Genomic DNA, 24,225 nt, shown 5'->3' on the forward strand with positions numbered 1-24,225 from the left:
TCACATCAACACCATTATCCCAGAAAATCTAGACCCACTCCAATTTGCATACCGCCCCAACAGATCCACAGATGATGCAATCTCTATTGCACTCCACACTGCCCTTTCCCACTTGGACAAGAGGAACACCTACGTGAGAATGCTATTCATTGACTACAGCTCAGCATTCAACACCATAGTGCCCTCAAAGCTCATCACTAAGCTAAGGACCCTGGGACTAAACACCTCCCCCTGCAACTGGATCCTGGACTTCCTGACGGGCCGCCCCCCAGGTGGTAAGGGTAGGTAACAACACATCTGCCACACTGATCCTCAACACGGGGGCCCCTCAGGGGTGCGTGCTCAGTCCCCTCCTGTACTCCCTGTTCACCTATGACTGCATGGCCAGGCACCACTCCAACACCATCATTAAGTTTGTCGACGACACAACAGTGGTAGGCCTGATCACCAACAACGATGAGACAGCCTATAGGGAGGAGGTCAGAGACCTGGCAGTGTGGTGCCAGGATAACAACCTCTCCCTCAACGTGACCAAGACAAAGGAGATGATTGTGGACTACAGGAAAAAAAAGAGGACTGAGCACGCCCCCATTCTCATCGACGGGGCTGTAGTGGAACCGGTTGAGAGCTTCAAGTTCCTTGGTGTCCACATCACCAACGAACTATCATGGTCCAAACACACCAAGACAGTCGTGAAGAGGGCACGACAAAGCCTATTCCCCCTCAGGAGACTGAAAAGATTCGGCATGTGTCCTCAGATCCTCAAAAAATTATACAACTGCACCATCGAGAGCATCCTGACTGGTTGCATCACTGCCTGGTATGGCAACTGCTTGGCCTCCGACCGCAAGGCACTACAGAGGGTAGTGCGTACGGCCCAGTACATCACTGGGGCCAAGCTTCCTGCCATCCAGGACCTCTATACCAGGCGGTGTCAGAGGAAGGCCCTCAAAATTGTCAAAGACTCCAGCCACCCTAGTCATAGACTGTTCTCTCTGCTACCGCACGGCAAGCGGTACCGGAGTGCCAAGTCTAGGTCCAAAAGACTTCTCAACAGCTTCTACCCCCAAGCCATAAGACTCCTGAACGCTAATCATGGCTACCCGGACTATTTGCACTGCCCCCCCCACCCCATCTTTTTACGCAGCTGCTACTCTGTTAATTATTTATGCATAGTCACTTTAACTCTACCCACATGTACATATTACTTCAACTACCTCAACTAGCCGGTGCCCCCGCTCATTGACTCTGCACCGGTACCCCCCTGTATACAGTGGGGGAAAAAAGTATTTAGTCAGCCACCAATTGTGCAAGTTCTCCCACTTAAAAAGATGAGAGAGGCCTGTAATTTTCATCATAGGTACACGTCAACTATGACAGACAAAATGAGATTTTTTCTCTCCAGAAAATCACATTGTAGGATTTTTAATAAATTTATTTGCAAATTATGGTGGAAAATAAGTATTTGGTCAATAACAAAAGTTTCTCAATACTTTGTTATATACCCTTTGTTGGCAATGACACAGGTCAAACGTTTTCTGTAAGTCTTCACAAGGTTTTCACACACTGTTGCTGGTATTTTGGCCCATTCCTCCATGCAGATCTCCTCTAGAGCAGTGATGTTTTGGGGCTGTCGCTGGGCAACACGGACTTTCAACTCCCACCAAAGATTTTCTATGGGTTTGAGATCTGGAGACTGGCTAGGCCACTCCAGGACCTTGAAATGCTTCTTACGAAGCCACTCCTTCGTTGCCCGGGCGGTGTGTTTGGGATCATTGTCATGCTGAAAGACCCAGCCACGTTTCATCTTCAATGCCCTTGCTGATGGAAGGAGGTTTTCACTCAAAATCTCACGATACATGGCCCCATTCATTCTTTCCTTTACACGGATCAGTCGTCCTGGTCCCTTTGCAGAAAAACAGCCCCAAAGCATGATGTTTCCACCCCCATGCTTCACAGTAGGTATGGTGTTCTTTGGATGCAACTCAGCATTCTTTGTCCTCCAAACACGACGAGTTGAGTTTTTACCAAAAAGTTATTTTGGTTTCATCTGACCATATGACATTCTCCCAATCCTCTTCTGGATCATCCAAATGCACTCTAGCAAACTTCAGACGGGCCTGGACATGTACTGGCTTAAGCAGGGGGACACGTCTGGCGCTGCAGGATTTGAGTCCCTGGCGGCATAGTGTGTTACTGATGGTAGGCTTTGTTACTTTGGTCCCAGCTCTCTGCAGGTCATTCACAACATTTACATTTACATTTTAGTCATTTAGCAGACGCTCTTATCCAGAGCGACTTACAGTTAGTGAGTGCATACATTATATTTTTCATACTGGGCCCCCGTGTGGTTCTGGGATTTTTGCTCACCGTTCTTGTGATCATTTTGACCCCACGGGGTGAGATCTTGCGTGGAGCCCCAGATCGAGGGAGATTATCAGTGGTCTTGTATGTCTTCCATTTCCTAATAATTGCTCCCACAGTTGATTTCTTCAAACCAAGCTGCTTACCTATTGCAGATTCAGTCTTCCCAGCCTGGTGCAGGTCAACAATTTTGTTTCTGGTGTCCTTTGACAGCTCTTTGGTCTTGGCCATAGTGGAGTTTGGAGAGTTTGTGGACAGGTGTCTTTTATACGGATAACAAGTTCAAACAGGTGCCATTAATACAGGTAATGAGTGGAGGACAGAGGAGCCTCTTAAATAAGAAGTTACAGGTCTGTGAGAGCCAGAAATCTTGCTTGTTTGTAGGTGACCAAATAGTTATTTTCCACCATAATTTGCAAATAAATTCATTAAAAATCCTACAATGTGATTTTCTGGATTTTTTTTCTTCTAAATTTGTCTGTCATAGTTGACGTGTACCTATGATGAAAATTACAGGCCTCTCTCATCTTTTTAAGTGGGATAACTTGCACAACTGGTGGCTGACTAAATACTTTTTTCCCCACTGTATATAGCCTCCCTACTGTTATTTTATTTTACTTCTGCTCTTTTTTACTCAACACTTTTTTGTTGTTGTTTTATTTTACTTTTTTATAAAAAATAAATGCACTGTTGGTTAAGGGCTTGTAAGTAAGCATTTCACTGTAATGTCTGCACCTGTTGTATTCGGCGCATGTGGCCAATAAAATTTGATTTGATTTGATTTTAACCCCTAACCCTGTTAACTCTAACCGTGCTAACTCTAACCCCTAACCCTGTTAACTCTAACCCCTAACCCCTAACCCTTATAACTCTAACCGTGTTAACTCTAACCCCTAATCCTGTTAACTGTAACCCCTAACCCCTAACCCTGTTAACTCTAACCCCTATCCCTGTTAACTCTAACCCCTAACCCTAACCCTATTAACTATAACCCCTAACCCCTAACCCTGTTAACTCTAACCCCTAACCCCTAACCCTGTTAACTCTAACCCCTAACCCTGTTAACTCTAACCCCTAATCCCTAACCCTGTTAACTCTAACCCCTAACCCCTAACCCTGTTAACTCTAACCCCTAACCCTGTTAACTCTAACCCCTAACCCTGTTAACTCTAACCCCTAACCCTGTTAACTCTAACCCCTAACCCTGTTAACTCTAACCCCTAACCCCTAACCCTGTTAACTCTAACCCCTAACCCTGTTAACTCTAACCCCTAACCCTGTTAACTCTAACCCCTAACCCTGTTAACTCTAACCCCTAACCCTGTTAACTCTTACCCCTAACCCTAACCCTGTTAACTCTAACCCCTAACCCTGTTAACTCTAACCCCTAACCCCTAACCCTGTTAACTCTAACCCCCTAACCCTGTTAACTCTAACCCCTAACCCTGTTAACTCTAACCCCTAACCCTGTTAACTCTAACCCCTAACCCTGTTAACTCTAACCCCTAACCCCTAACCCTGTTAACTCTAACCCCTAACCCTGTTAACTCTAACCCCTAACCCTGTTAACTCTAACCCCTAACCCTGTTAACTCTAACCCCTAACCCTGTTAACTCTTACCCCTAACCCTAACCCTGTTAACTCTAACCCCTAACCCTGTTAACTCTAACCCCTAACCCCTAACCCTGTTAACTCTAACCCCTATCCCTGTTAACTCTAACCCCTAACCCTAACCCTATTAACTATAACCCCTAACCCCTAACCCTGTTAACTCTAACCCCTAACCCCTAACCCTGTTAACTCTAACCCCTAACCCTGTTAACTCTAACCCCTAATCCCTAACCCTGTTAACTCTAACCCCTAACCCCTAACCCTGTTAACTCTAACCCCTAACCCTGTTAACTCTAACCCCTAACCCTGTTAACTCTAACCCCTAACCCTGTTAACTCTAACCCCTAACCCTGTTAACTCTAACCCCTAACCCCTAACCCTGTTAACTCTAACCCCTAACCCTGTTAACTCTAACCCCTAACCCTGTTAACTCTAACCCCTAACCCTGTTAACTCTAACCCCTAACCCTGTTAACTCTTACCCCTAACCCTAACCCTGTTAACTCTAACCCCTAACCCTGTTAACTCTAACCCCTAACCCCTAACCCTGTTAACTCTAACCCCTAACCCTGTTAACTCTAACCCCTAACCCTGTTAACTCTAACCCCTAACCCTGTTAACTCTAACCCCTAACCCTGTTAACTCTAACCCCTAACCCCTAACCCTGTTAACTCTAACCCCTAACCCTGTTAACTCTAACCCCTAACCCTGTTAACTCTAACCCCTAACCCTGTTAACTCTAACCCCTAACCCTGTTAACTCTACCCCTAACCCTAACCCTGTTAACTCTAACCCCTAACCCTGTTAACTCTAACCCCTAACCCCTAACCCTGTTAACTCTAACCCCTATCCCTGTTAACTCTAACCCCTAACCCTAACCCTATTAACTATAACCCCTAACCCCTAACCCTGTTAACTCTAACCCCTAACCCCTAACCCTGTTAACTCTAACCCCCTAACCCTGTTAACTCTAACCCCTAATCCCTAACCCTGTTAACTCTAACCCCTAACCCCTAACCCTGTTAACTCTAACCCCTAACCCTGTTAACTCTAACCCCTAACCCTGTTAACTCTAACCCCTAACCCTGTTAACTCTAACCCCTAACCCTGTTAACTCTAACCCCTAACCCCTAACCCTGTTAACTCTAACCCCTAACCCTGTTAACTCTAACCCCTAACCCTGTTAACTCTAACCCCTAACCCTGTTAACTCTAACCCCTAACCCTGTTAACTCTTACCCCTAACCCTAACCCTGTTAACTCTAACCCCTAACCCTGTTAACTCTAACCCCTAACCCCTAACCCTGTTAACTCTAACCCCTAACCCTGTTAACTCTAACCCCTAACCCTTTTAACTCTAACCCCTAACCCCTAACCCTGTTAACTCTAACCCCTAACCCTGTTAACTCTAACCCCTAACCCTGTTAACTCTAACCCCTAACCCTTTTAACTCTAACCCCTAACCCCTAACCCTGTTAACTCTAACCCCTAACCCTTTTAACTCTAACCCCTAACCCCTAACCCTGTTAACTCTAACCCCTAACCCTTTTAACTCTAACCCCTAACCCCTAACCCTGTTAACTCTAACCCCTAACCCTGTTAACTCTAACCCCTAACCCTAATCCTGTTAACTCTAACCCCTAACCCTGTTAACTCTAACCCCTAACCCTGTTAACTCTAAACCCTAACCCTGTTAACTCTAACCCCTAACCCTGTTAACTCTAACCCTGTTAACTCTAACCTTGTTAACTCTAACCCTGTTAACTCTAACCCTGTTAACTCTAACCCCAACCCTCAGGTTCCCTTTAAAGGCATACTACACCAGAACATACAGGGATCCTGTGAGGGTACCAGTGGAGGCTGCAGAGGGGAGGACAGCTCATAGTCATGGAATATTATCCAACACATGGTTTTCATGTACCATTCCATTTCACTCCACTCCAGCCATTATTATGAGCCGACCTCCCCTGGAGGATACATAGTCACTCAGTAAATACATCTCTGTCTTTATATGGATAATGGTTAACAGTATAATGCCCTCTTTGTTAAATATAATATGCCATTTAGCAGACACTTTTATCCAAAGCGACTTACAGTCATGTGCGCATACATTTTTACGTATGGGTGGTCCCGGGGATCGAACCCACTACCCTGGCGTTACAAGCGCCATGCTCTACCAGCTGAGCTACAGAGGACCAGAGGGTTAGGGGTTAGGGGTTAGGGGTTAGGGGTTAGTCTAGTAAGTTCAGAGGACCACTGAGCTGTTACAGTATGTCAGGGTCATACGCTCTGCATTCCTCTGAACTTACCTTCCTGTGTACATGCTCCCAGCAGGTTGTAACTTACCTTCCTGTGTACATGCTCCCAGCAGGTTGTAACTTACCTTCCTGTGTACATGCTCCCAGCAGGTTGGGTTGTAACTTACCTTCCTGTGTACATGCTCCCAGCAGGTTGTTGTAACTTACCTTCCTGTGTACATGCTCCCAGCAGGTTGTAACTTACCTTCCTGTGTACATGCTCCCAGCAGGTTGTAACTTACCTTCCTGTGTACATGCTCCCAGCAGGTTGTAACTTACCTTCCTGTGTACATGCTCCCAGCAGGTTGTAACTTACCTTCCTGTGTACATGCTCCCAGCAGGTTGTAACTTACCTTCCTGTGTACATGCTCCCAGCAGGTTGTAACTTACCTTCCTGTGTACATGCTCCCAGGAGGTTGTAACTTACCTTCCTGTGTACATGCTCCCAGCAGGTTGTTGTAACTTACCTTCCTGTGTACATGCTCCCAGCAGGTTGTTGTAACTTACCTTCCTGTGTACATGTTCCCAGCAGGTTGTAACTTACCTTCCTGTGTACATGCTCCCAGCAGGTTGTAACTTACCTTCCTGTGTACATGCTCCCAGCAGGTTGTAACTTACCTTCCTGTGTACATGCTCCCAGCAGGTTGTAACTTACCTTCCTGTGTACATGCTCCCAGCAGGTTGTAACTTACCTTCCTGTGTACATGCTCCCAGCAGGTTGTAACTTACCTTCCTGTGTACATGCTCCCAGCAGGTTGTAACTTACCTTCCTGTGTACATGCTCCCAGCAGGTTGTAACTTACCTTCCTGTGTACATGCTCCCAGCAGGTTGTAACTTACCTTCCTGTGTACATGCTCCCAGCAGGTTGTAACTTACCTTCCTGTGTACATGCTCCCAGCAGGTTGTGTTGTAACTTACCTTCCTGTGTACATGCTCCCAGCAGGTTGGGTTGTAACTTACCTTCCTGTGTACATGCTCCCAGCAGGTTGTAACTTACCTTCCTGTGTACATGCTCCCAGCAGGTTGGGTTGTAACTTACCTTCCTGTGTACATGCTCCCAGCAGGTTGTAACTTACCTTCCTGTGTACATGCTCCCAGCAGGTTGTAACTTACCTTCCTGTGTACATGCTCCCAGCAGGGGTTGTAACTTACCTTCCTGTGTACATGCTCCCAGCAGGTTGTGTTGTAACTTACCTTCCTGTGTACATGCTCCCAGCAGGGTTGTAACTTACCTTCCTGTGTACATGCTCCCAGCAGGTTGTAACTTACCTTCCTGTGTACATGCTCCCAGCAGGTGTTGTAACTTACCTTCCTGTGTACATGCTCCCAGCAGGGTTGTAACTTACCTTCCTGTGTACATGCTCCCAGCAGGTTGTAACTTACCTTCCTGTGTACATGCTCCCAGCAGGTTGTAACTTACCTTCCTGTGTACATGCTCCCAGCAGGTTGTAACTTACCTTCCTGTGTACATGCTCCCAGCAGGTTGTAACTTACCTTCCTGTGTACATGCTCCCAGCAGGTTGTAACTTACCATCCTGTGTACATGCTCCCAGCAGGTTGTAACTTACCTTCCTGTGTACATGCTCCCAGCAGGTTGTAACTTACCTTCCTGTGTACATGCTCCCAGCAGGTTGAGGATGTTTTTGTGTTTTCCAATCATCTTCATCATCTCCATCTCTGAGACCAGGTCTGACAGGTCCTTATCTGTGGCGTTGTCTGATGGAGAGAGAGGGGGACATACAGACAGAGGGAGAGAGAGAGGACATACAGACAGAGGGAGAGAGAGGGGGACAGACAGACAGACAGAGGGAGAGAGAGGGGGACACACAGACAGAGGGAGAGAGAGGGGGACACACAGACAGACAGAGGGAGAGAGAGGGGGACACACAGACAGAGGGAGAGAGAGAGAGGACATACAGACAGAGGGAGAGAGAGGGGGACAGACAGACAGAGGGAGAGAGAGGGGGACACACAGACAGAGGGAGAGAGAGGGGGACAGACAGACAGAGGGAGAGAGAGGGGGACACACAGACAGAGGGAGAGAGAGGGGGACAGACAGACAGAGGGAGAGAGAGGGGGACACACAGACGGAGGGATAGAGAGACAGACAGACAGACGGAGGGAGAGAGAGACAGAGGGAGGGAGAGAGAAGGGACAGACAGAGGGATAGAGAGGGGGACAGACAGACGGAGGGAGGGATAGGGAGGGGGACAGACAGACGGAGGGAGAGAGAGACAGAGGGAGGGAGAGAGAAGGGACAGACAGAGGGATAGAGAGGGGGACAGACAGACGGAGGGAGAGAGAGGGGGGACAGACAGAGGGATAGAGAGGGGGACAGACAGAGGGATAGAGAGGGGGACAGACAGACAGAGGGAGAGAGAGGGGGACAGACAGAGGGAGAGAGAGGGGGACAGACAGAGGGAGAGAGAGGGGGACAGACAGACGGAGGGAGAGAGAGGGGGACAGACAGAGGGATAGAGAGGGGGACAGACAGAGGGAGAGAGAGGGGGACAGACAGAGGGAGAGAGAGGGGGACAGACAGAGGGAGGGAGAGAGAGGGGGACAGACAGAGGGATAGAGAGAGAGACAGAGGGAGGGATAGGGAGGGGGACAGACAGAGGGATAGAGAGAGAGACAGAGGGAGGGAGAGAGAAGGGACAGACAGAGGGAGGGATAGGGAGGGGGACAGACAGAGGGATAGAGAGGGGGACAGACAGACAGAGGGAGAGAGAAGGGGACAGACAGACGGAGGGAGAGAGAGGGGGACAGATGGACAGACGGAGGGAGGGAGAGGGGACAGATGGACAGACGGAGGGAGGGAGAAGAAGTAATTTGAAATCCAGATCAAGTTGTAATTTCCTGAAGAGTAGATAGACTGAGACAGTCATTCTCTATGAGGAGATAGACAGTCAGAGATAATCAGCCTCTCAATGAGGAGATAGACAGTCAGAGATAATCAGCCTCTCAATGAGGAGATAGACAGTCAGAGATAATCAGCCTCTCTATGAGGAGATAGACAGTCAGAGATAATCAGCCTCTCTATGAGGAGATAGACAGTCAGAGATAATTTGCCTCTCTATGAGGAGATAGACAGTCAGAGATAATTTGCCTCTCTATGAGGAGATAGACAGTCAGAGATAATTTGCCTCTCTATGAGGAGATAGACAGTCAGAGATACAATCGTCAGAGAAAATCGTTAAAGACTCCAACAACCCAAGCCATAGCCTAGTCACCTGACCCCTCTACATATCTACCTCCATCACTCCAGTATCCCTGTCCCCTATATCGTCCCTGCACTCCATCATTATATACATACCATCTCCAGTATCCCTGTCCCCTTACCCCTATACATATCTACCTCCATCACTCCAGTATCCCTGTCCCCTTACCCCTATACATATCTACCTCCATCACTCCAGTATCCCTGTCCCCTTACCCCTATACATATCTACCTCCATCACTCCAGTATCCCTGTCCCCTGACCCCTATACATATCTACCTCCATCACTCCAGTATCCCTGCACATTGTTAATATGTTATTAGAACTGACCCTGTATATAGTAGGCTTACTTAATTTATCGTGTTCTTCATATTTCTTAGTTTAATTTATTGTGTTTCTGTTGTACCTTGTTATTTTTAGTACTACATTGATATTGATTACTGCATTGTTGTGGTTAGAGCTGGTAAGACAAGCATTTCACTGTACTTGTGCACATAACATTAAAACTTGAAACTGAAACAACAACCTTTGAGCATCTTCACAGCGACGTTGAGGGGTTTGTTGGGTTTCTCCTTGTCGATCCCGATGGCCTCTGCCATCACCACCTGACCGAAGCAGCCTTCTCCCAGAGGTTTACCCAGCGTTAGTCTGAAACACAACCACAACTAGTTAGACTGAAACACAACCACAACACAACCACAACTAGTTAGACTGAAACACAACCACAACACAACCACAACTAGTTAGACTGAAACACAATCACAACTAGTTAGACTGAAACACAACCACAACACAACCACAACCAGTTAATAATAATATAATAATATGCCATTTAGCAGACGCTTTTATCCAAAGCGACTTACAGTCATGCGTGCATACATTTTTGTGTATGGGTGGTCCCGGGGATCGAACCCACTACCTTGGCGTTACAAGTGCCGTGCTCTACCAGCTGAGCTACAGAGAACCAGTTAGTCTGAAACACAACCACAACACAACCACAACTAGTTAGACTGAAACACAACCACAACTAGTTAGACTGAAACACAACCACAACACAACCACAACTAGTTAGACTGAAACAACCACAACTAGTTAGACTGAAACACAACCACAACACAACCACAACTAGTTAGACTGAAACACAACCACAACACAACCACAACTAGTTAGACTGAAACACAACCACAACTAGTTAGACTGAAACACAACCACAACACAACCACAACTAGTTAGACTGAAACAGAACCACAACTAGTTAGACTGAAACACAACCACAACACAACCACAACTAGTTAGACTGAAACACAACCACAACTAGTTAGACTGAAACACAACCACAACACAACCACAACTAGTTAGACTGAAACAGAACCACAACTAGTTAGACTGAAACACAACCACAACACAACCACAACTAGTTAGACTGAAACACAACCACAACACAACCACAACTAGTTAGACTGAAACACAACCACAACTCTTATCTGGGAGATCCAAGAAAGTGATCTAATGATGTCCAAAATATTATCTGTGTATTTCAATCCTCAAAATAATTTTTCCTGCAGCAGCATTATGTAAACAACAAGTCTAAAGCCACCCAGCTGTCTCTTGGTAACAGACTGATATACTGAGTCCTACAGTGCTAGCTATGGTATTTCTCCAGGCGTTGCTAAGGTAACGGGTATCTCTCTGTCTCACCTGGTCCTAGAGAACTCCCATTTGGGGTCTGATGGAAGCTCCAGCTCTGAGACGTTGGACAGCATTGGTCCATCGCTGGACGACAGGCGTGCAATCCTGACCAATGGCGTGTTGGAGTTCATGGAGGAGTTAGACTCCAAGGAAACCTGCTGGGTGATAAAGACAGACTGTTATAATCTCTGAAGAGGAGCGAGGGACGAGGGAGGAGAGGAATGTGCTGTTTCAACAGGCAGGGTGCATCAGGTTGATTCACTCAACTGGGTCATTTCTTTGAAAGATGGCCTCCTCTCTGAAACCTCCGGTTTTCTTCAGTGACGGGTGTATATCTGGGAGTATTAGGAGCAGGGCAGGATAAAGTAGTGGTAGTGGTATAGAGACAGTAGTGGTATATACATACACTACATGACCAAAAGTATGTGGACAGCTGCTCGTCGAACATCTCATTCTAAAATCATGGGCATTAATATGGATATAGTGGTCCTCTGTAGCTCAGCTGGTAGAGCATGATGCTTGTAACGCCAGGGTAGTGGGTTCGATCCCCGGGACCACCCATACGTAAAAATGTATGCGCACATGACTGTAAGTCGCTTTGGATAAAAGCGTCTGCTAAATGGCATATTATTATTATTATTATAGAGTTGGTCCCCCCTTTACTGCTATAACAGCCTCCACTCTTCTGGGAAGGCTTTCCACTAGATGTTGGAACATTGCTGCAGGGACTTGCTTCCATTCAGCCACAAGACCATTAGTGAGGTCGGGCACTGATGTTGGGCGATTAGGCCTGGCTCACAGTGGACGTTCCAATTCATCCCAAAGGTGTTCGATGGGGTTGAGGTCAGGGCTCTGTGCAGGCCAGTCAAGTTCTTCCACACCGATCTCAACAAACCCTTTCTGTATGGACATCGCTTTGCGCACGGGGGCATTGTCATGCAGAAACAGGAAAGGGCCTTAACCCAAACTGTTGCCACAAAGTTGGAAGCACAGAACCTTCTAGAATGTCATTGTATGGTGTAGCGTTAAGGTTTCCCTTCACTGGAACTAAGTGGCCTCAGACCATTATTTTTCCTCCACCAAACTTTACAGTTGGCACTATGCATTGAGGCAGGTAGCATTCTCCTGGCATCCACCAAATCCAGATTCGTCTGTCGGACTGCCAGATGGTGAAGCGTGATTCATCACTCCACAGAACTCGTTTCCACTGCTCCAGAGTCCAATGGCAGCGAGCTTTACACCCCTCCAGCCGACGCTTGGCATTGCACATGGTGATCTTAGGCTTGTGTGCGGCTGCTCGGCCATGGAAACCCATTTCATGAAGCTCCCGACGAACAGTTCTTGTGCTGATGTTGCTTCCAGAGGCAGTTTAGAACTTGGTAGTGAGTGTTGCAACCGAGGACAGCACTTGGCAGTCCCGTTCTGTGAGCTTGTGTGGTCTACCACTTCGCGGCTGAGCCGTTGTTGCTCCTAGATGTTTCCACTTCACAATAACAGCACTTACAGTTGACCGGGGCAGCTCTAGCAGGGCAGAAATTTGACGAACTGACTTGTTGGAAAGTTGGCATCCTATGACGGTGCCACGTTGAAAGTCACTGAGCTCTTCAGTAAGGCCATTCTACTGCCAATGTTTGTCTATGGAGATTGCATGGCTGTGTGCTCGATTCTATACACCTCTCAGCAAAGGTGTGGCTGAAATAGCCAAATCCACTAATTTGAATATATAGTGCATATATATATATACAGTGGGGAAAAAAAGTATTTAGTCAGCCACCAATTGTGCAAGTTCTCCCACTTAAAAAGATGAGAGAGGCCTGTAATTTTCATCATAGGTACACGTCAACTATGACAGACAAAATGAGGAAAAAAAATCCAGAAAATCACATTGTAGGATTTTTAATGAATTTATTTGCAAAATATGGTGGAAAATAAGTATTTGGTCAATAACAAAAGTTTCTCAATAATTTGTTATATACCCTTTGTTGGCAATGACACAGGTCAAATGTTTTCTGTAAGTCTTCACAAGGTTTTCACACACTGTTGCTGGTATTTTGGCCCATTCCTCCATGCAGATCTCCTCTAGAGCAGTGATGTTTTGGGGCTGTCGCTGGGCAACACAGACTTTCAACTCCCTCCAAAGATTTTCTATGGGGTTGAGATCTGGAGACTGGCTAGGCCATTCCAGGACCTTGAAATGCTTCTTACGAAGCCACTCCTTCGTTGCCCGGGCGGTGTGTTTGGGATCATTGTCATACTGAAAGACCCAGCCACGTTTCATCTTCAATGCCCTTGCTGATGGAAGGAGGTTTTCACTCAAAATCTCACGATACATGGCTCCATTCATTCTTTCCTTTACACGGATCAGTTGTCCTGGTCCCTTTGCAGAAAAACAGCCCCAAAGCATGATGTTTCCACCCTCATGCTTCACAGTAGGTATGGTGTTCTTTGGATGCAACTCAGCATTCTTTGTCCTCCAAACACGACTGAGTTGAGTTTTTACCAAAAAGTTCTATTTTGGTTTCATCTGACCATATGACATTCTCCCAATCCTTTTCTGGATCATCCAAATGCACTCTAGCACGGGCCTGGACATGTACTGGCTTAAGCAGGGGGGACACGTCTGGCACTGCAGGATTTAAGTCCCTGGCGGCGTAGTGTGTTACTGATGGTAGGCTTTGTTACTTTGGTCCCAGCTCTCTGCAGGTCATTCACTAGGTCCCCCCGTGTGGTTCTGGGATTTTGCTCACCGGTCTTGTGATCATTTTGACCCCACGGGGTGAGATCTTGCGTGGAGCCCCAGATCGAGGGAGATTATCAGTGGTCTTGTATGCCTTCCATTTCCTAATAATTGCTCCCACAGTTGATTTCTTCAAACCAAGCTGCTTACCTATTGCAGATTCAGTCTTCCCAGCCTGGTGCAGGTCTACAATTTTGTTTCTGGTGTCCTTTGACAGCTCTTTGGTCTTGGCCATAGTGGAGTTTGGAGTGTGACTGTTTGAGGTTGTGGACAGGTGTCTTTTATACTGATAACAAGTTCAAACAGGTGCCATTAATACAGGTAACGAGTGGAGGACAGAGGAGCCTCTTAAAGAAGAAGTTACAGGTCTGTGAGAGCCAGAAATCTTGCTTGTTTGTAGGTGACCAAATACTTATTTTCCACCATAATTTGCAAATAAATTCATAAAAAATCCTACAATGTGATTTTCTGGAAATTTTTTCCTCAATTTGTCTGACATAGTTGACGTGTACCTATGATGAAAATTACAGGCCTCTCTCATCTTTTTAAGTGGGAGAACTTGCACAATTGGTGGCTGACTAAATACTTTTTTTCCCCACTGTATATACACATACACTACCGTTCAAAAGTTTGGGGTCACTTAGAAATGTCCTTGTTTTCGAAAGAAAAGCATTTTTTTTGTCCATTAAAATAACATCAAATTGATCAGAAATACAGTGCAGACATTGTTAATGTTGTAAATGGCTATTGTAGCTGGAAACGGCTGGTTTTTAATGAAATATCTACATAGGCGTACAGAGGCCCATTATCAGCAACCATCAGTCCTGTGTTCCAATGGCACGTTGTGTTTGCTAATCCAAGTTTATCATTTTAAAAGGCTAATTGGTCATTAGAAAACCCTTTTGCAATTATGTTAGCACAGCTGAAAACTGTTGTGCTGATTAAAGAAGCAATACAACTGGCCTTCTTGAGACTAGTTGAGTATCTGGAGCATCAGCAATTGTGGGTTCGATTACAGGCTCAAAATGGCCAGAAACAAATAACTTTCTTCTGAAACTCGTCAGTCTATTCTTGTTCTGAGGAATGAAGGCTATTCCATGCGAGAAATTGCCAAGAAACTGAAGATCTCGTACAACGCTGTGTACTACTCCCTTCACAGAACAGCGCAAACTGGCTCTAACCAGAATAGAAAGAGGAGTGGGAGGCCCCGGTGCACAACTGAGCAAGAGGACAAATACATTAGAGTGTCTAGTTTGAGAAACAGGCCCCTCACAGTGAGATAAGTGATTGAGAGGTCGAGGAGTGTGTCAGTTTGTTAGTAGGCAAACAGAAGAGAGTCCTACCCTCCTCCATAGCTTCCTTTCATCGAGGATACTCATGTGTAACCTACCACGGAAGACATTTGAAATCTGCCACAGCACTTTGAATCAGCTTTGTTTTGTCAGAGGAGAAAAACATCCCCACAATATGTTATTTTTTGTTGTTGTACCCCTGTTTTCTCCCCAATTTCGTGATATCCAATGACGATCTTGTCTCATCGCTGCAACTCCCCAACGGGCTCAGGAGAGGCAAAGGTCGAGTCATGCGTCCTCTGAAACATGAACCGCCGAGCCACGCTTCTTAACACCCACCCGCTTAACCCAGAAGCACCAATGTGTCGGAGGAAACACTGTTCAACTGACGACCAAAGTCAGCCTGCAGGCGCACAGTCCGCCACAAGGAGTCGCTAGAGCGCAATGAACCAAGTAAAGCCCCCCCCAGGCAAACCCTCCCCTAACCCGGACAACGCTGGGCCAAACCCTCCCCTAACCCGGACAACGCTGGGCCAAACCCTCCCCTAACCCGGACAACGCTGGGCCAATTGTGCGGCGCCCTATGGGACTCCTAGTCCCGGCCGGTTGTGACACAGCCTGGGATCAAACCCGGGTCTGTAGTGATGCCGCAACAGTGCGATGCAGTGCCTTAGACCGCTGCGCCACTTGGGAGGCCAGTTACTTATTGTTTTATCTAGAAAATGTCTTGCACAACTAACTTAATTTGTTTGATCACTTTACACATTTATTTTGTGAACCAACTCCTGTAAACATTATTTGCCAAATGACGCGAGGGGAGAAGGACCTTCTCATTTCCATCCACGTTCACTCTGCTCACCGGCTCTCCCCGATTAACTTTTACCTTTTTCAAAAGGAGGCGAGAGAGGACGGAGGAGAGAGGTCGCAGGCGGTGAGAACATGTAATTGATAAAAGGCCAATGTCTGCTACAGTAACATAGGAAGAGAGGAAGGTATAAAGGTTTAAAGGTTTGTTGGAAATCTTGTATCTACTTTCTGTTACCTGTCTCTTTAAGGGGAACTTGGAGAGTTTCTGTATGGGCGGGGAGGGCAGGGTCTTCTGGGTAGACATCCTCATACGACAGAGGATGATGATGACGACGGCCAGGATGAAGAGCACGCAGCCCGTCACGTAGATCAGGATGTCAGCATAGTCATCCTCCTTGTCACCTTCATGCAGCGCTGGGAGAGTCAGGGGATAGAGGTCACAGAGTTAACGTTGGACTACAGTCACAACCACAACTACACTACAACCATTGCAGACGGGTCCCAGATCTGCTTGTGCTATCATGTCAACTGCTTATCCCTCATTATCAAGATTTGTGTGACAATGTGTTATAAGGAGTTGGAAACTTGGCATAAGAGCAGAAAAATGACAGTAACCAGGCCACAGAATCTGAATCAGAATCACAACCATTGTGTTTAAATGTGTTGATTAATACCATTCTGTCTTTGCTCAGTGTGTCACAACCACAACTACAGTACAATGTTGATTAAACTAAAATATACATTGTTTTCATTACCATCTGGGCCCCAGGATGAGTAGCTGCTGAAAGAGCAACAGCTAATACGGATCCTAATGAACTAAACTAAACCATTCTAAACATGTCTTTACTAAGTAGCACAATTAAACTAGAATAAGACTGTCTCAGGTCAACGTAGCAACCCTTATAAGGAGTAGTGTGGGAAAGAAGGTACATTTACTCTCCTGGATCTTCAGGAACTTCAAGCTTTTTAAATGAGCTCTTTAACCCTTCTACTGTTACTATTCCTCTAACCCTTCTACTGTTACTATTCCTCTAACCCTTCTACTGTTACTATTCCTCTAACCCTTCTACTGTTACTATTCCTCTAACCCTTCTACTGTTACTATTCCTCTAACCCTTCTACTGTTACTATTCCTCTAACCCTTCTACTGTTACTATTCCACTAACCCTTCTACTGTTACTATTCCTCTAACCCTTCTACTGTTACTATTCCTCTAACCCTTCTACTGTTACTATTCCTCTAACCCTTCTACTGTTACTATTCCACTAACCCTTCTACTGTTACTATTCCACTAACCCTTCTACTGTTACTATTCCTCTAACCCTTCTACTGTTACTATTCCACTAACCCTTCTACTGTTACTATTCCTCTAACCCTTCTACTGTTACTATTCCTCTAACCCTTCTACTGTTACTATTCCTCTAACCCTTCTACTGTTACTATTCCTCTAACCCTTCTACTGTTACTATTCCACTAACCCTTCTACTGTTACTATTCCTCTAACCCTTCTACTGTTACTATTCCTCTAACCCTTCTACTGTTAATATTCCACTAACCCTTCTACTGTTACTATTCCTCTAACCCTTCTACTGTTACTATTCCTCTAACCCTTCTACCGTTACTATTCCTCTAACCCTTCTACTGTTACTATTCCTCTAACCCTTCTACTGTTACTATTCCTCTAACCCTTCTACTGTTACTATTCCTCTAACCCTTCTACTGTTACTATTCCTCTAACCCTTCTACTGTTACTATTCCACTAACCCTTCTACTGTTACTATTCCTCTAACCCTTCTACTGTTACTATTCCTCTAACCCTTCTACTGTTAATATTCCACTAACCCTTCTACTGTTACTATTCCTCTAACCCTTCTACTGTTACTATTCCTCTAACCCTTCTACCGTTACTATTCCTCTAACCCTTCTACTGTTACTATTCCTCTAACCCTTCTACTGTTACTATTCCTCTAACCCTTCTACTGTTACTATTCCTCTAACCCTTCTACTGTTACTATTCCTCTAACCCTTCTACTGTTACTATTCCACTAACCCTTCTACTGTTACTATTCCTCTAACCGTTCTACTGTTACTATTCCACTAACCCTTCTACTGTTACTATTCCACTAACCCTTCTACTGTTACTATTCCACTAACCCTTTTACTGTTACTATTCCTCTAACCCTAAACCCTTCTACCGTTACTATTCCACTAACCCTTCTACTGTTACTATTCCTCTAACCCTAAACTCTCCTACTGTTACTATTCCACTAACCATTCTACTGTTACTATTCATCTAACTCTTCTACTGTTACTATTCCACTAACCCTTCTACTGTTACTATTCCTCTAACCCTAAACCCTTCTACTGTTACTATTCCTCTAACCCTAAACCCTTCTACTGTTACTATTCCTCTAACCCTAAACCTTTCTACTGTTACTATTCCTCTAACCCTTCTATTGTTACTATTCCACTAACCCTTCTACTGTTACTATTCCTCTAACCCTTCTACTGTTACTATTCCTCTAACCCTTCTACTGTTACTATTCCTCTAACCCTTCTACTGTTACTATTCCTCTAACCCTTCTACTGTTACTATTCCTCTAACCCTTCTACTGTTACTATTCCTCTAACCCTTCTACTGTTACTATTCCACTAACCCTTCTACTGTTACTATTCCTCTAACCCTTCTACTGTTACTATTCCTCTAACCCTAAACTCTTCTACTGTTACTATTCCACTAAGCCTTCTACTGTTACTATTCCTCTAACCCTAAACTCTTCTACTGTTACTATTCCACTAAGCCTTCTACTGTTACTATTCCTCTAACCCTAAACCAATTCTACTGTTACTATTCCACTAACCCTTCTACTGTTACTATTCCACTAAGCCTTCTACTGTTACTATTCCTCTAACCCTAAACTCTTCTACTGTTACTATTCCACTAACCCTTCTACTGTTACTATTCCACTAACCATTCTACTGTTACTATTCCACTAAGCCTTCTACTGTTACTATTCCTCTAACCCTAAACTCTTCTACTGTTACTATTCCACTAAGCCTTCTACTGTTACTATTCCTCTAACCCTAAACCCTTCTACTGTTACTATTCCACTAACCCTTCTACTGTTACTATTCCACTAACCATTCTACTGTTACTATTCCTCTAACCCTTCTACTGTTACTATTCCACTAACCCTTCTACTGTTACTATTCCACTAACCCTTCTACTGTTACTATTCCTCTAACCCTAAACCCTTCTACTGTTACTATTCCACTAACCCTTCTACTGTTACTATTCCACTAAGCCTTCTACTGTTACTATTCCACTAACCATTCTACTGTTACTATTCCTCTAACCCTTCTACTGTTACTATTCCACTAACCCTTCTACTGTTACTATTCCACTAACCCTTCTACTGTTACTATTCCTCTAACCCTTCTACTGTTACTATTCCTCTAACCCTTCTACTGTTACTATTCCTCTAACCCTTCTACTGTTACTATTCCACTAACCCTTCTACAGTTACTATTCCACTAACCCTTCTACTGTTACTATTCCACTAAGCCTTCTACTGTTACTATTCCACTAAGCCTTCTACTGTTACTATTCCTCTAACCCTAAACTCTTCTACTGTTACTATTCCACTAAGCCTTCTACTGTTACTATTCCTCTAACCCTAAACTCTTCTACTGTTACTATTCCACTAACCCTTCTACTGTTACTATTCCTCTAACCCTAAACCCTTCTACTGTTACTATTCCTCTAACCCTTCTACAGTTACTATTCCACTAACCCTTCTACAGTTACTATTCCACTAAGCCTTCTACTGTTACTATTCCTCTAACCCTTCTAATGTTACTATTCCACTAACCCTTCTACTGTTACTATTCCACTAAGCCTTCTACTGTTACTATTCCTCTAACCCTTCTACTGTTACTATTCCTCTAACCCTTCTACTGTTACTATTCCTCTAACCCTAAACTCTTCTACTGTTACTATTCCTCTAACCCTTCTACTGTTACTATTCCACTAACCCTTCTACTGTTACTATTCCACTAAGCCTTCTACTGTTACTATTCCTCTAACCCTAAACTCTTCTACTGTTACTATTCCTCTAACCCTTCTACTGTTACTATTCCTCTAACCCTAAACCCTTCTACTGTTACTATTCCTCTAACCCTTCTACAGTTACTATTCCTCTAACCCTTCTACTGTTACTATTCCACTAACCCTTCTACCGTTACTATTCCACTAACCCTTCTACTGTTACTATTCCACTAACCCTTCTACTGTTACTATTCCTCTAACCCTTCTACTGTTACTATTCCACTAACATAGTTCAGTCTCTAGGAGGCTAACATAGTTCAGTCTCTAGGAGGCTGGGGGACATAGTTCAGTCTAGGAGGCTGGGGGACATAGTTCAGTCTAGGAGGCTGGGGGACATAGTTCAGTCTCTAGGAGACTGGGGGACATAGTTCAGTCTAGGAGGCTGGGGGACATAGTTCAGTCTAGGAGGCTGGGGGACATAGTTCAGTCTCTAGGAGGCTGGGGGACATAGTTCAGTCTCTAGGAGGCTGGGGGACATAGTTCAGTCTCTAGGAGGCTGGGGGACATAGTTCAGTCTAGGAGGCTGGGGGACATAGTTCAGTCTCTAGGAGACTGGGGGACATAGTTCAGTCTAGGAGGCTGGGGGACATAGTTCAGTCTAGGAGGCTGGGGGACATAGTTCAGTCTCTAGGAGGCTGGGGGACATAGTTCAGTCTAGGAGGCTGGGGGACATAGTTCAGTCTCTAGGAGGCTGGGGGACATAGTTCAGTCTCTAGGAGGCTGGGGGACATAGTTCAGTCTCTAGGAGGCTGGGGGACATAGTTCAGTCTAGGAGGCTGGGGGACATAGTTCAGTCTAGGAGGCTGGGGGACATAGTTCAGTCTCTAGGAGGCTGGGGGACATAGTTCAGTCTCTAGGAGGCTGGGGGACATAGTTCAGTCTCTAGGAGGCTGGGGGACATAGTTCAGTCTCTAGGAGGCTGGGGGACATAGTTCAGTCTCTAGGAGGCTGGGGGACATAGTTACGTCTCTAGGAGGCTGGGGGACATAGTTACGTCTATAGGAGGCTTGGGGACATAGTTCAGTCTCTAGGAGGCTGGGGGACATAGTTACGTCTCTAGGAGGCTGGGGGACATAGTTCAGTCTAGGAGGCTGGGGGACATAGTTCAGTCTCTAGGAGACTGGGGGACATAGTTCAGTCTAGGAGGCTGGGGGACATAGTTCAGTCTAGGGAGGCTGGGGGACATAGTTCAGTCTCTAGGAGGCTGGGGGACATAGTTCAGTCTCTAGGAGGCTGGGGGACATAGTTCAGTCTCTAGGAGGCTGGGGGACATAGTTCAGTCTAGGAGGCTGGGGGACATAGTTCAGTCTAGGAGGCTGGGGGACATAGTTCAGTCTAGGAGGCTGGGGGACATAGTTCAGTCTCTAGGAGGCTGGGGGACATAGTTCAGTCTAGGAGGCTGGGGGACATAGTTCAGTCTCTAGGAGGCTGGGGGACATAGTTCAGTCTCTAGGAGGCTGGGGGACATAGTTCAGTCTAGGAGGCTGGGGGACATAGTTCAGTCTCTAGGAGGCTGGGGGACATAGTTCAGTCTCTAGGAGGCTGGGGGACATAGTTCAGTCTCTAGGAGGCTGGGGGACATAGTTCAGTCTAGGAGGCTGGGGGACATAGTTCAGTCTCTAGGAGGCTGGGGGACATAGTTCAGTCTAGGAGGCTGGGGGACATAGTTCAGTCTAGGAGGCTGGGGGACATAGTTCAGTCTCTAGGAGGCTGGGGGACATAGTTCAGTCTAGGAGGCTGGGGGACATAGTTCAGTCTCTAGGAGGCTGGGGGACATAGTTCAGTCTCTAGGAGGCTGGGGGACATAGTTCAGTCTCTAGGAGGCTGGGGGACATAGTTCAGTCTCTAGGAGGCTGGGGGACATAGTTCAGTCTAGGAGGCTGGGGGACATAGTTCAGTCTCTAGGAGGCTGGGGGACATAGTTCAGTCTCTAGGAGGCTGGGGGACATAGTTCAGTCTCTAGGAGGCTGGGGACATAGTTCAGTCTAGGAGGCTGGGGGACATAGTTCAGTCTCTAGGAGGCTGGGGGACATAGTTCAGTCTAGGAGGCTGGGGGACATAGTTCAGTCTAGGAGGCTGGGGGACATAGTTCAGTCTCTAGGAGGCTGGGGGACATAGTTCAGTCTCTAGGAGGCTGGGGGACATAGTTCAACATTCATACTGAAGTCTCTACACTACAATCAATTATCTCTAGGATGGTGATGCTTCTTCAGCTGAATACTGTGCTACTGATGAAATTACTAAATCATCTTTATAAATAAATGGTTTTAATTGCTTTATCTTGAATCAAATTACATTTGAAAAGTTTCAGGCACAGATATACAAACAGCAATACAGAGATTCAACAGTTGAATGAGACATAGAGGAAAGAGAGAGGGGGGGATATACCTGGGAGCACGGTGAGCCAAGCAGAGTGGTAAGCGTACCCAATAGAGTTCCCTGCCAGACAAGTATACTCTCCTGCATCCTCTAAAGACACATTGGTAAGGAAGAGGCTCTCTAGTTCCTTATCCGTAGTGTTTATACCAGCCGTCTGGAGAGGAGGGGAGGAGGAGAGGAGAGAGGGATGGAGAGAGAGGAACAGAGAGAGTTATCATAAACCAAACGCTCCAAGAGAAAATGCACCAAACACCAAAACACTAAAACCACCGAGCACAAGGAGAGGAGCATCTCAGAATAGACCAGTCACCAATGGGAACAGAGGGTTAGGTTTAGAGGTCAGGGGTTAGGGGTCACAGGAAGCAGGACTGAAGACCTTATTCCACAGGGCTTGATGTAACATCACTAGGATGATCTTTACCACCACCTCAACTAGCTGACACCCAGAGCAGCAGCAGAGAAGCCGTCACCAAAAGGTCCCATATCACCACCACACCATGTACTGCCATCAAACTGAGGAGAGGGGGAGGGGAGAGAGGGATGAATACACTGACCACAAAAGCCAACATGTTTAGAAAAGAAAGCATCATCGCTGTGGCTTTTGCAGTAGGACCAAATAGGCCATATGATCAGCACCATAACACACTGCCATGAAGCAGAGGTTAAACAACACCATGGTGTATTTCAACTGAGGATAGAAACGACTACTGGGGTCTGATCTATGTGTTTGTTGTTCCTTCAGCTCAGTGATAAGCAGTGTTCATCCAGCAGTGTTCATCCAGCCGTCCTGCATGCAGCTCTGCTATACAACTGTCTGGAATACCAATAACACGGTGTGTGTGTGTGTGTTTGAGGAGGGGGAGAGCGCAGCCTATTGAAGTACTAGCAGTAATGAAGGGTGTGAAACTGTGGTTGTATTGATCTGAGGAAGGTGATGGTAAATGGATGAGACAAGCTAACTGACAAACTTCAGCTCAACCCTAATATTGGGGTTTCTGCTCATCAACCAGCCAGACAATCAGCAGCACAGGAAAAACAGACTGAGAACCAGAACAGGGGACATAGAGATGGAGAGATAGAGGAGGGGAAACAGAGGGTGAGAGATAGAGGGAGAGATAGAGGGGGGGAAACAGAGGGGGAGAGATAGAGGGAGAGATAGAGGAGGGGAAACAGAGGGGGAGAGATAGAGGGAGAGATAGAGGAGGGGAAACAGAGGGGGAGAGATAGAGGGAGAGATAGAGGAGGGGAAACAGAGGGGAGAGATAGAGGAGGGGAAACAGAGGGGGAGAGATAGAGGGAGAGATAGAGGGAGAGATAGAGGAGGGTAAACAGAGAAGGAGAGATAGAGGAGGGGAAACAGAGGGGGAGAGATAGAGGGAGAGATAGAGGAGGGGAAACAGAGGGGGAGAGATAGAGGGAGAGATAGGAGGGGAAACAGAGGGGGAGAGATAGAGGGAGAGATAGAGGAGGGGAAACAGAGAAGGAGAGATAGAGGGAGAGATAGAGGAGGGGAAACAGAGGGGGGAGAAAGAGGGAGAGATAGAGGAGGGGAAACAGAGGGGGAGAGATAGAGGAGGGGAAACAGAGGGGGGAGAAAGAGGGAGAGATAGAGGGAGAGATAGAGGAGGGGAACAGAGGGGGGAGAAAGAGGGAGAGATAGAGGGAGAGATATCGGAGGGGAAACAGAGGGGGAGAGATAGAGGGAGAGATAGAGGGAGAGAT

General features: G+C 46.0%; 1 protein-coding gene across 1 annotated transcript in view; it reads right to left on the minus strand.

Annotated features, from left to right (window-relative positions):
* The window catches only part of fgfr3 (fibroblast growth factor receptor 3), a 223,313-nt gene that overhangs the window by 18,804 nt on the left and 180,284 nt on the right, over positions 1 to 24,225 (minus strand). Inside the window, exons 8-12 of the mRNA XM_041869152.2 lie at positions 22,513 to 22,657; positions 16,252 to 16,430; positions 11,190 to 11,338; positions 10,018 to 10,139; positions 7,877 to 7,987 (exon numbers count right to left, since the gene is read on the minus strand). Of these exons, the coding sequence (XP_041725086.1) occupies positions 7,877 to 7,987; positions 10,018 to 10,139; positions 11,190 to 11,338; positions 16,252 to 16,430; positions 22,513 to 22,657 (706 nt within the window). The remainder of the gene's footprint in view (positions 1 to 7,876; positions 7,988 to 10,017; positions 10,140 to 11,189; positions 11,339 to 16,251; positions 16,431 to 22,512; positions 22,658 to 24,225) is intronic.

This window comes from Coregonus clupeaformis, unplaced genomic scaffold (assembly GCF_020615455.1).
Source record: "Coregonus clupeaformis isolate EN_2021a unplaced genomic scaffold, ASM2061545v1 scaf0060, whole genome shotgun sequence".
NCBI classification, from domain to species: Eukaryota; Metazoa; Chordata; class Actinopteri; order Salmoniformes; family Salmonidae; genus Coregonus; species Coregonus clupeaformis.